The sequence below is a fragment of the Notothenia rossii genome (assembly GCF_949606895.1).
Source record: "Notothenia rossii genome assembly, chromosome: 8".
Classification (NCBI taxonomy): Eukaryota; Metazoa; Chordata; class Actinopteri; order Perciformes; family Nototheniidae; genus Notothenia; species Notothenia rossii.
This window is the reverse complement of record NC_136906.1, coordinates 60,660,231-60,673,416: the sequence shown is the minus strand read 5'-3', so window position 1 is coordinate 60,673,416 and position 13,186 is coordinate 60,660,231. Positions and strand designations below refer to the sequence as shown.

General features: G+C 41.8%; 1 protein-coding gene across 2 annotated transcripts in view; it reads right to left on the bottom strand.

Moving 5' to 3' along the window:
- atad2b (ATPase family AAA domain containing 2B) overlaps positions 1-13,186 on the bottom strand; it is a 99,709-nt gene that overhangs the window by 80,854 nt on the left and 5,669 nt on the right. For both annotated transcript variants that reach the window (XM_079643096.1, XM_079643097.1), the window contains 8 exons: positions 12,914-13,088; positions 12,269-12,357; positions 11,447-11,606; positions 9,170-9,260; positions 8,689-9,000; positions 7,974-8,121; positions 5,705-5,891; positions 5,060-5,245 (listed from right to left, as the gene is read on the bottom strand). In XM_079643096.1, coding sequence (XP_079499222.1) covers positions 5,060-5,245; positions 5,705-5,891; positions 7,974-8,121; positions 8,689-9,000; positions 9,170-9,260; positions 11,447-11,606; positions 12,269-12,357; positions 12,914-13,088 — 1,348 coding nt within the window. The remainder of the gene's footprint in view (positions 1-5,059; positions 5,246-5,704; positions 5,892-7,973; positions 8,122-8,688; positions 9,001-9,169; positions 9,261-11,446; positions 11,607-12,268; positions 12,358-12,913; positions 13,089-13,186) is intronic.

Here is a 13,186-nt window from a genome sequence, read left to right as displayed (position 1 = left end):
GTGATCATTTTGACCCCACGGGGTGAGATCTTGCGTGGAGCCCCAGATCTTCCATTTTCTAATAATTGCTCCCACAGTTGATTTCTTCAGACCAAGCTGCTTACCTATTGCAGATTCAGTCTTCCCAGCCTGGTGCAGGTCTACAATTTTGTTTCTGGTGTCCTTTGACAGCTCTTTGGTCTTGGCCATAGTGGAGTTTGGAGTGTGACTGTTTGAGGTTGTGGACAGGTGTCTTTTATACTGATGACGAGTTCAAACAGGTGCCATTAATACAGTTAACAAGTGGAGGACAGAGGAGGCTCTTAAAGAAGAAGTTACAGGTCTGTGAGAACCAGAAATCTTGTTTGTTTGTAGGTGACCAAATACTTATTTTACCGAGGAATTTACCAATTAATTCATTAAAAAAAAAGCATGTGATTTTGTGATTTCCTGGATTCTTTCCCCCCATTCTGTCTCATAGTTGAAGTGTACCTAGGATGAAAATTACAGGCCTCTCTCATCTTTTTAAGTGGGAGAACTTTCACAATTGGTGGCTGACTAAATACTTTTGTTCCCCACTGTATATCCACTGGGGAATAATGAACATTGATGTTTAAGTGCATTGGCTAAGAGTTGCTTTTGCAGAAACAGAAGCGCTGGTATACTTATATAAAAAAAATCGGAATTTCGAAAGTCCGATTTTTCAATTATTCGTGAAGACAAAAGTGGTGCAATGTCACACCATTGATTGAGGTTTAACAACGTAACTAGAAAAGAGACTCAGCATTTGTTTTCGATCCGCTGCAATTTGTGAACTAATAAAGGGGACATCATCATTTCTGTCATGGGTCCTATGTGTATTTTAAAGCCTGAGCACATTGAATATTTAGATGCACTGCAATTCAGGAGGAGTGTAGGGTCCCAACAGATTCTTCCCATCTGCCAGCCAGTGTTGCAAAGCTGTTATTTCACGTTTGTGCTATACTTCAGGAAACACTTTTAAAATGTATGGTTGTGCAACATACATTTGAGATGTCCTGTGCTGCATTGAAACATAATCCTGATTTGAAAGATGTCATCTGCAGTGTGAAAACATGTTAAGTGCTCTCAGCTAAATAGAACTCAACTATAATCAAATGAAGTGAGGTGTGACGTTTTGAAAATGATTAACCCTGAAACCCTTCAAATTGTAATTGTGTGTCGCATTATCTACCAAAAGTAAAATACATAGCTTTTGTTTCGTGCTGATTCTTCTTTATCTCAGCATTAGAACTAGATGAATGAAGCATCAATACACAGGTCCTTATAGTCAATCCTTTGGTAGCAAGCAGGTAATTTGTGCCATTACCATATCAAACATCCCACAATGTCTTTCAACGTTTAAAGTAAAAAAACTGATACGACAATATATCTCAAACTAACTGCAGTAACTTCACACTTACAATCACATGTTCAAGCAATTTCCCTCGGCCCCCCACAGAGGAGGAAGTGAGGGTAAGGAGAGTGGACGGCTGTTAAGGGACGGAGGGGGGCTATGTAGTCGGACCCAGGCTTGTAGTGTCAGTTTTGGCTGGGGAGGGATGCTGCGTGTTCCCCGCTGTGGTTTGGAGCTGAGACAGCAGCTGTCACTGTGTTCTCCGTGCCAGGGAGTGAAACAACACACACATAGCCAAATCACTCAAAGCACCATAGACTGTCAATGCCAAGAAAGACAAAAAATCATCAAAACTTGATGAAAGAAGCTTCTGGGCCACTTTAGAGACATGAGATGAGCAATATCATTTAATAAAACAAACAGTCCAATTAACAATTAATAGAAAAAACAACTGCTTAACACAAACACAGCAAAGTTCCACCCATTCTGCAAATCATACTCTGTGGACAACCTGGGGGCCTGCCTCAGTGGGAGCAAATACTGCATATGTTTTAGGGCTGCACAATATGAAAAAGAAAAAAGGTATTGCAATTATTTTTGACTGATATTGCTATTGTAATATGGTTCACCATATCAGAGGGAACAGTCATGTTTGAAACATAATTACAATTGTAAGGTACATCAAAATGGTCATAAGGTGATTTGTATCTGTACCAATCTAGGATCTTGTTTATGTCTGTAGTGTTTGTTGGCCGTGATATCACTACAGCGTCACAACACTTCATTCAGAAATATAGATTTGTAAATGTTTGCCTTGCGATTTCGATATTGCAATAGAGAATATTACAATTGTATTAATTGTGAAGCCCTGATATGTTCCCTTACAGACATACAGGCAGATGTTACACCACCACCAGCCGTTTTGTGAGTTTCTATGTCAGTCTTCAACATAGCTTGTTTGTGAATCCTTGAATTAATCATTAGAATCATTTTGAAAAATGTTCCTGTGCTAAACACAACTATTTTCAGATGTGTACTCTTCTTGTTTTACTGGTTACCATCATATATAGTATAGTGATAAGAAACATTCATCAAAGGTATTCTATTGTTTATAGTAGATGTAACACCATTGATTTAGTCTATTTGGAGCATTTTTGGTGACTGGAAGCGTTAGCATTACAGATTTAGGAGTTGCCGTCAAAATAACCACTCACTTTTTGTCACGATTCTTATGTTATGTCACGTTTTTAGTTTTGTATGTCTAGGTTTGGGTTTATTTTGCTGTTCGGTTCTCCCTGTCATGTTTTCCTCCTTGTGTATTGTCTGGTCCCTCTCCCTGTGTTTTTCCTCCCTGTCGTTAGTTTCCCTGGTGTGTCTAATTGTCTGATTGTGTTCACCTGTTGCCCATAGCCTCATCCCAATACCCCTCCTCGACTCCTCTCTTCCCCTCCTCCGGGACTTGACCCGGAAATCGATCAAGACACGCCATTTTGAAGGACGTCCCAATAGCTGAAATGCACACGGAGGAGTCGAGGAGGGGTGAGGGAGGAGGGGTGCGGGAGGAGACGAAAGGGAGGATACACGCGAGCAGACTACGCGGAAGTGTTTTCACTACTCGCGTATAAAAGCCCCGCCCCCACCTTCACAGCTGGTCGGAAAAACCGACAACTGGAAGATGAGTGGAAAAGCGTCACATAAATGTATAAGTGCTCACAGCTCAGTGGGAATTATTATGTGCAATTCATTTCTAAAAGGCTTTCCCATTACTATCATTATAGTTGTATTTAAATGTAGGCTACATTTTACACCAAAACGGAACACAAAAGCAGGACCAACCATCATACATTGAATTCCTTGACTAACAAGAGAAATATTCATTCATTTAAATAAATATTTAACCAGAAATGGGCCGGTTCTAAAGGGTTATTCAGTTAAGCCTGATGAGAGGGGATACAGCTGAGCATATGTCATCATTAACGACGTTGTTTAAAAGTGACGTTTGAGTGAACGAGGACATCCCAATGAATACCTGAGGACTCCTTTGTCCTCGCGTCACCTCCTCATGTCTCTCGCTCGCATCTTACGGAGGCGGAGCTAAGATGCAAGGAAGGGACGCGAGTGAGGGAAAGGAGGAGTCGAGGAGGGGTATTGGGATGAGGCTCCTGTGTTTCTCCTCCCCTGCCCGGCTGTTTCTCGTCTCGTGATTACCCCTCCCTGTATTTAGTCTTGTCTCTTTCTGTGTTCAGTGTTGGTTCGTCATTTGTCTGAGACCGTGTTCTCAGGGTAGTGTTCTGTTTTTTGTCCCTGACAAACCTTGAAATAAAGGTATATCAATCTGCATTTGGGTCCTGCTTGCTTCACTCACCGTAACAATTTTATTAACATATCAAAGCTAGTAAATAAATATGGATTTTAGGAAGCATAACAAGGCACAAGGGTTTGGAACAATGTTCATCTTTATGTTGACAGTTTATGCTGCACATTTGTCTTTGCTTGTGTCGAAAGGAGCCAGACAGGGGCAGAGTTTGTGGGACAGGTACATGGTTTGCTTTTAACTACATTCAAATGAGAAAAGGTCTGGATCTTCTTACAATGTAACTGCACAAAAGCAAGAAAAAAGAACTGATTTACAAGTGCAATGATGCAATCCAACTTCAAACTTTCAGCACGAGACTGAAATGGGGAAAGAGAGCAAGGATAGCCTAAGGACAGTCTTGATATCCTCATGCTGGCTCCACATTGACTTGAGCACACCATTTGTCCCATTATGAGCTTCCCAATCTTCCACACTGCATGGCTATGTGTTCAATCACCACAGAGAAGGTCATGTGATGAAAGTGGTAATTGTCAATCCTACATGGATCCATCCAGTCACCTAGATGTGACACAGAGGCTGAAGGGGTCTGTGGGGTGAGATTCATTCCATGTTCATACTTAACGCAGCATGTTAGTCAACAAGTTAAGTGAGGGAGACATACTTAAAGAATGCAAGGGAGGCAGAAACTACCAATTACACAAGAGGAAGAAAAGTTAAAACACTTACACACATGCACGCTCACACACGCACCCACACACACAGAAAAAACTTGCATAGTCTGCACAGGCATATCGACATGTTGTGTGTGTCCTGGGGTGAAGACCTGGGGCTGCCAACCCCCGGATCTAATTAAAGCTCTTTTCTTGCCCGACAAGAGAGGAGCCTCTTCCTTATTTCAGTCTCTTTTTCCCCCCTTTCCAATTTTCTCTATTTCTCCTTCCCCCAACCAAAACCGTCCCTTACAGGCTAACCCACAACGGGTGGTCTGACTCTGCTGTGGCTATTCAGAAAGAGAATAATAAATCCAAGAGGAAGGGATGAAGGGGCAGGGGATGGGATCCCCATGGTGAAAACGGGCAGTGGGATAAATGAATAAAGAAAAGAGAGATGGAGTAGATAAAAAAAACTCTGTGGGAGCAGAGGACCTTGACTGTGACACCCTGTGTGTGTGTGTCTGCACGAGTGCTCCCGAGTATGAGAGGCACAGAGAAACCGCATGCTTTAGCCTCCGATACCACATATAAAAAGATATCAAGGTAACGCTCTCCTCTCTCATATACTGGAAGCAATTCCATCAACCGCAAGGTGTAATCACAAAAAACATGGTGCAAGCCTCGAGGTAAATCTGAAAATGTCAGCACAGACGTGTGTGTACATGGTGTGCCTACCTCGTCTGACAGCTGTGAGTAGTGAGTCTCAGCTGTGGCGAGGATGAGGACGGGGCTGAAGGAGGGCACATCATGCAGCAGGGTGAGGAAGGTGCTCTTCACAGTGTCACTCACTGTCTCCCACCACTCTGAGATGTGCGGCATGAAGACCACGCTGGGCACGCTCCGCCGGGCCTCCCGGAAAACCTGCAATACACACATATGTCAAACACACACGTTGGGCCTGATGCATCAACATTCTCTTGAATATTTCTGAAATGTTATTTCATTTTTTGGACTGCGCGTGTTTCTGGACTGTGTATTCAAAAGGTTTTTTTCTTATTTTGACAAGAATTATCTTGACTACTCGTACATTTTTATCAGCAAAAAGAAGAAAACGTTTGTGAATCCCAGAAATAACTGGGTTCAAACTAAACAGAGTATAATTATAGAGAGGAACAAATATAAAGTAAAAGTGGAATTATATCGCTTCCTGCTATAAGCCAATTGTAGCTTCAATCTAACCCAATTTAAAAAAGTTATGATTAATCTTAAAAGCCAGTAAGTTGCTTACTCCTTTCAGATTCCAACCACCTGTGCAGCAGATGGTCTTGGGTGGATTTGTGCGTGTGGATGTGTGTGGATGTGTGTGGATGTGTTCGTTACCTGAGCACAGGACTCCTCTGGCGTCTTACAACTGACGGAGTAGAGAGTGGGCAAATCCAGGCAGTGCACCGGCAGTTTGTCTAGGTGGTGCAGCAAGGCGGGGGCCAGGTGGGAGCTCTGTCCTGAGCCCGAGGCCCCGGCCAGCATCAGACGAGGCCGGTATGCTGTGGGCTGTTGGAGGGCGGAGCTAGAAGCAGGAGAGAGTTCAAGTTTGGATCACTGGGCAGCAGTCATACTGTCATTCAAACGACATTGGCACAGTATTGCTTCAGTTCAATTCTGTTCATTTCCTTCAGAAGTTGATATTGCAGTGTAAATCTACACTTGACTGCAAAACCCTAAAACCCTTCAATTGAAATGCCTATTTATTGTAAATGGCATTCGAACACCGATGCAGTTAAACCACTGGAATGTTCTAATATTGTCAACATATGCTGAATATGTAGACAATATTAGAACATTCCAGATAGCTTTACATATTGTGTAATGTCAGTTTGAAAGATTTTAAGGACAAAATAGAGTTTACTGACGAAAATAAGAGCACAATAACGATCTTAAGAACAACATTAAACTCATCAAGTCTGAGTAAAAGCAACACTGTATCCGAATGAAGTACCACTGTGGCACATGTGTTAAAATAACTCATTCTCTTATATAGTAACAGAGCCTACAGGCATTACACGGTTAAGTTCAGGGACCATCCAATGAAGCATTTAAATATCTAAATATATTGCAATGAGGGGTTTTTCCCTACACATCATTGCAGTAAAAAGTGAATCCTTAGGTACTGGAAGAATTGTCTCCTCTGATCTCCTCACTTTAAAGCTCTTCTCTTATCTTGCTTGTTTTCCTCCAAAGCCGAGGATTTTCTACAGGTGCCGACTGTGAAGCTTAGTCGTCTTATATACAGTCCCCATTTTTGATGATTGTATAGGTAATAATATGTTACATCTTAGTCAAGAGGTTTCCTTTTACTAAGTATACTTCCGAGGCAAACTATTATTCCCCAACTACACTATAAAACAGGGGTGGGGAACCTTTTTCCTCTCAAGGGCCATTTCAATTTTTTCGACATCCTCCGAGGGCCGTACAAATTATTGACCTCTGCTTAAAAATACTAAAATCACAGCCCATTCATTTCGCCTTTCTTTCATGCTGTGCAAAGAAAAAGCAACCTCTGAATCCAGATATCTCACCATGAGTCGTGCATGCATGCAAGCAAATGTATTTAGTATCCTATCCATGTGAACATGATTTAAGTGGGGGGGGGACCGAACCTCCTCTAGGGGGGGTCCATCCTCCCCCGGGAAGAATTTTTTTTTTAAATGTTGAAGTTAAAAGCATCAATCTGATGCACTTTGAGAGCAACATGAAGAGATCTATGGATACATCTCACAACACCCATATGAAACAGAACTGTAAACAGATTTATTTTTCTTTATGGATATTTTACAAATCACTCCCCTTTCAAACTGTATTCTTGTTTATTAATAACAACTTTTTTTACCGTCATATAGTGCTTTATACCTGTTTACTTTATTCTCTTATTTTGTTATAACTATAATGACCATATAAAGATGTGCCTTTACCTCACTGGTTGTAGAAAAAGCTTCTTATATTCGTTAGCATAGCTAGCTAACCAGATGCTAATAACAACAAAGTAATTGACTGTATGATCAGTATGACAGATGAACAGATCGCCCACTGGGCTTTCAACTAAAGACACAGCCACCGAGCCACGCAAAAACTGCGGCATGTGTACGGCTCCTTATGGGTAGGCCTACTGCAATTTGTGAAGTGTTGGAGCCGTGTTCTGGTGCTCTCCGTCAGAACTGCACCTCTGTCAGACGAGACATATACCACGTGATGACACGTTAGGCTCGTGTTGTGTTCAAGGACCCTGACCTTGGCCAGGAAAAACAGGTACTTGCATGTTTAATTTTTTTTGCGGTCTAGATCTTTTTAATTTTTTTCTTTTTTGCGTGTGTTTATAAATTACCTCGAGGGCCGTACCAAATGGTCTCGCGGACCGTATACGGCCCGGAGGCCAGAGGTTCCCCACCCCTGCTATAAAAGAACCTCACTACAGGCAAAACGTCCCCGTTTGAAAATAAATACATGTTCCGTGTCTGTTTAAATTAAAATCTATAACATTTAATCACTTCCAATCTCATATAGTGCTATATTAAAATACATTTTTAAAATGTTTTATTTCCAAGTGTTTATGTTCTATAAATTCACAAAATATATTTGTTTTCTATGGACTCACAAGGAGAAGTGGAGGAAGGGTGTGTGCGTTGCAGAAGAGGAAAGCTGAGTCTTTGGGGATGCAGCAGGCTGGACTTCATAGATGGAAGCGGAGCGTTGCTTATTGTCATCGTCGCTGTAGTCCTCTTCGAGCAGTTGATTGTCACCGCCTAGAACAAAGACATTATTCAGCCATGGCTGTTGCAACTCACTTGGGCTCATCACAAAAGGCGCTAATGCACTTAAAAAAGTTTTTATCTGCAAAGTCTAATCCTCAGAGCGGCCCTATCACTGACATTAATGTGGGCATTTCACGGAAAAAGTGAGAGCAGGCTTATTAGGCAAGATGTAATGGGCGTTCTAAGGGGAAACGGCCATATGGAAAACTCGTGTCATTATTGGGTGCGACTCCCGTAAACAACCTCCTGCTGGTCAAGTGCTGCATTGTGGGTAATCTGCTGTAAAAACTTCTGCTTACTGACTAGGGATTTGAGATACTGCAAGCAGGGATGACTGGTTATGCAAGCTCTGTGCTATCACCTCTGCAATCTCAGGGGGATGGTGTCATTGGTGTGTTAGGATGATACAAAAGCACTTTAATAGGATAGGGAAATAGAAACAAATAATAAAATACTACTTAAGTGCCAATACTAAAATGTGTGAAAAAAAGGTGGCGAAGAAGAAGAGAGCAGTGCCAGCAGTAGGGGAGTGAAACCAATCAAAGTGTGGGCTCCTACCGTGTGTGTTGTCCCCGTCAGTACAGTGAGCGTGGGGGAAGACTCGGAGCAGGGCCTTCAGCACCAAGGAGAAAGAGCTGGCCAGCAGGGGCCTGAGGGTGGGGGACAGGGCTCGGCCGGGGGGGGCCAGTGCCCTCTGGGAGGCGGGGACGATTGTCCTGATGGCCTTGCTGAAGTCGCAGGCCCCCAGGACGATGGAGGTGACATCCAGGCTCAGTTTGACGCTGCTGCCGTAGATCTGGGGGTAGCGGCGGCGCAACGCGGCCAAGGCTGCCTCTGTGCAAAGTGCTTTGATGTCTGCGCCGCAGTAGCCTGGATACAGGTGAGATATACACTGGTTATTTGTTTGCTTTTAGCTTTATTAAGGTTGTTTTAAAATGGTAGAAGAAAGGTTACATCAAGACACATTTTTAAAGACACTGTGAGCTGATTTCTAACAGCAAAGATAGGATACAGTTCTATGGACAGACTTCTCTCTTACCGACGCATTTTTCTGCAATTTCATCTATGAACGGCTTAGACAATTTGGGATTCCATTCCCGTGTGTGAATCTCCAAGATGTGCTTTCTGGCCTTGGGGTTTTACAAAAGGGAAAAACAAACAAAGAAAACAGAGTCAGTAAATGAGGGGGCTCAAGTCCTGCAAAGCTGAATAAGAAAACATGTCAAAAACAACAATGGAAACTGTCACAGTGGCTGCCAATACAAACACAGAAAAAAAATTGTAATTTAATTGGTGTTTTGCATTAGACAGGATAAACTAAACAAGCGTGACAATTATACCGGGGAAATCAAATCATAAATATCGTCATTACAATTTCAGCACAACGCGCCTTTCATTTCTTTGTCTCCACAGGAATCCCCTTTGATGAGCAGGCATTCAGAAAAAAGTGGTCTTTTTCTCAAATCAAGGGCAACAGTTTTCATCATATCTGCCTTTCTTTACAAAAGACACAACTGAGCCAGATTTCTTGCAAGTTTCTATCTCTATAAAATAAAAACAGGAGGAAGCAGTTCTTGAATGTGTCGAGAACATTGGTATTTGTACAAGAGAAAGTTTTTTAATCAGCACACTACAGGTGAGCTTAACCAGCAACGGCCTGCAGATTAGGCTTTGATTACCAACCGCCCTACTGTGTGGTGCGAGGCAACACATTAGACAGACTCTATGGAGTACAGTCACCTTCATAGAGTGGTTTATTTGTGTCAATGTCATTTCACACGCGTTTTGTGAGCAGCGGGGAGAAAATACATGTTTCCCCAAGCACAGGAATAAAGTAATCAGACCTGCATAGCAATATTATTTTCTAATGAGCATCTGCTTTGCCGCTTGCTTGTTGGATCAAAGGACCCGACACCGAGGAAAATACACAGTAGAGGAGACTCTCAATAGCCCGGGGGCGGCATGAACTAATTCAGTCGCAGAACTTTTATGAGAGAAACACCAATTACCTCTGCATTATACTGAGTCTCCAGCTGTGCGTTCCAGCATTGTATGTACAGTAAGTGCTCCCTATAGACTCAATTGAATTCCGTTATCTCACAGTTGGCCAGGATATACTGGAGTCTGTGGTGCAACTACAACTTAGCAGGACTCCACAACGCGATCATTTAGTGGCATTTTGCAACCACTTAGAGGCAGAAGTACATTTTTATAAGGTGCAGAGTGTTTCTAATGGATGCAGCTGCATGGCTATTCTGGGCCCTGCGAAATACAGATAAGAAATAATGAAGGGGATTACCGTATTTCTTTAACAACAACTAAAACACAGCCACTTTTATAACTGGATTTTAGCGGTATTAAATGTCTGTAGGCTAAATCTCAAAAAGTAGAAGAATAACAATGAATTTATTTTAAAACAGACTTAAAAAGAAAGCGTCTAACTTGATCAGATAAACTAAATCAGAATGTAAAACTGGCCTGCTCAAACTGTGCCAGTGTTGAATGGCCACACAGAAGTTACATTTAAAAAAAAAAAAACAAAAATCTCCCCGTTTACTTGTTCTGTAAAGTAATGCATTTGTTGATTTATTATTTGGTATGTCCAAAAACGCTTTTCATGAATAGAAAACAGCACATTGTTTATTTAGTTTCATAATAATAATAATAATAATAATAATAATAATAATAATAATAATAATAATAATAATGCATTTTATTTATGGGCGCCTTTCAAAGCTCTCAAGGACACCTTACAGAGCATAATTAAAAACAAGCAACGAAGAAAATCACACAGTAATACGAGACTTAAAAACAAAGACTTAAAAACAACAATCAGTTTAGAAAAATTATTAACATATTGAATAAGCCAGTTTAAAAAGGTGTGTTTTCAGGCTGGATTTGAAGGTTGAGAGTGAGTCCATATTGCGGATGTCTTGTGGGAGAGAGTTCCAGAGACGGGGTGCAGAGTGGCTGAAGGCTCTTGACCCCATGGTGGTCAGGCGGGCAGAAGGTACAGTGAGTAGGAAGGCAGAGGAGGATCTTTATAAAGAAAGCTTTATCACTAATAAAGATACAATTGTGTGATGCATTCAATGTAACATTTCAGTAGGGAGCTCTTTATGGAAAGAGGTTTTCTGGAGCCCTGCTTAGGTCAAACTGCCCTGGCTCATTTTGGACATGCTGTTTTTCAGGTATATTAAATGCATAGTTGTTGCCCCTACACTGAAAAACATCTTCCGTGCAGGGAAAACAAGAGTTTGCATGTGTGCTTTTTGTCAAACATGCTGTTTACGATATTGACGTTTCACTCTCTCACCTTCTTGTCGGGCAGGTTGAACAGAAACTCCCGGTCAAAGCGTCCAGGCCTCCTGAGTGCCGGGTCGATAGAGTCAAGTCTGTTTGTAGCACCGATGACAACTATCTCCCCGCGACTGTCCAAGCCGTCCATCAAGGCCAAGAGTGTGGACACAATAGAACTGGACAGAAGGAATGAACGTGCGGATATTGAGACCCCAAATACTTTGCCCAGATGATATTAACAAGACTTGTGAGCCAGCACGGAGCAAATAAACAAGACATTATTCCTGCAAGTAGAACACAGACCTGAGCTATCAAACATGCATAATTAACAAACCGCAGGTGGTGAAAATATCAACTGTTTTATTTCTGTCTTGGCTACAGCTCTATCATGCATGTATTACCCAGCAGGGCAGAAAAAGTAGAGCAGCACGTTTCATGTTTGGAGTCAACTTCTTTTCCAAATGATATTTCACAGTTACAAATAGTCCTTTATTCACAGGGATACATCGGGAGCCGTGTTTCTCAGTGTTTGAATTCTTGTGATTTTCCGATATTCTATTGCTATGGATACTCAGCGCCAAATAAACTAATTGAACTGAGGTGTCACTGAAGAACTCAAATCCATATCCAGCCAAATCATTTAAAATTCAGAGCTGCAGTCTGAGTAGTTTAGAGCAGTTAAAGAAAACCTGCACCACCTATTGGCTAGTCAAGTTACAGCAAGATTAGAACTGCAGATGCAGACATGCCAATGTCTGCAGAAGTAACAGCAGATGCAGTTTCAGCACTTTCATGTATGTGGGGGTACAAATAGGGTTTCTTTTTCAATCAGCCTTACCTGTGTATCTGGTCTTGCCTGCTAGAGCGAACAGGAGCCAAACCATCAATCTCGTCAAAAAAGATGATGGATGGCCTCATCAGGTAAGCCTAATCAAAAGCACACACAGGAAAGGGTCAAATCACACAGAAACAAATGATATTAAGCTCATTGAAAAAATATATTAATTATTGTGTTCAGTTTACCTAAAGACAACAAGAACATTTTCTCAAAATAAGTGAGAAGTAATATGATCATTTTAAGTTAAAATGGGGTGCATATGGCTCAGGGGGTTAATGCGCTGCTCTACCAATCAGAGGGTCAGTGGGTCCCTGCAGTCATTATGTCAAACAATCCTTGGTCAAGGTACCTAACCCTAGATTGCTCCCATAGGCATGTGTACGGTATTGAAGTGTCAAGCTAAATAACATATAACATTTAATGATAACAACTGCTGAACTGAAAATAGTTCTTCAGCAACCATCAGTTTTCTTTTTACATTGTGAAGTCAATTCAGGTCAAGTGACTGAAGCTATGGTTACATGGATACTTCCCCTCAGCAGTGTGCTGGCTAGGTGTCTCAGTAAAATTCAATAATCAGTTGCTCTTCATCATAGCATAGAAAATAGACTTTAAAAATGTCACAAAGTGTGTGAGGTTACTCACCTGGTCGAAGAGCAGGCGTAGCTGGCGTTCTGATTCCCCGACCCACTTGCTGAGGCAGTCGGCTCCTTTCCTCATGAAGAAGGAAACCTTCTTGTCTCCCTGGCTACACTCATTGGCAAGCGCCCGTGCTACCAGAGTCTTTCCCGTCCCGGGAGGCCCGTAGAACAAACACCCTCTGAAAGGGGACAGGAGAAGAAATGGAAACTGTGTTTTAGTGGATAAACAAAACATAAAAATGTCAACCTCAAAACCAAATAAAGAAAAGTGACATTC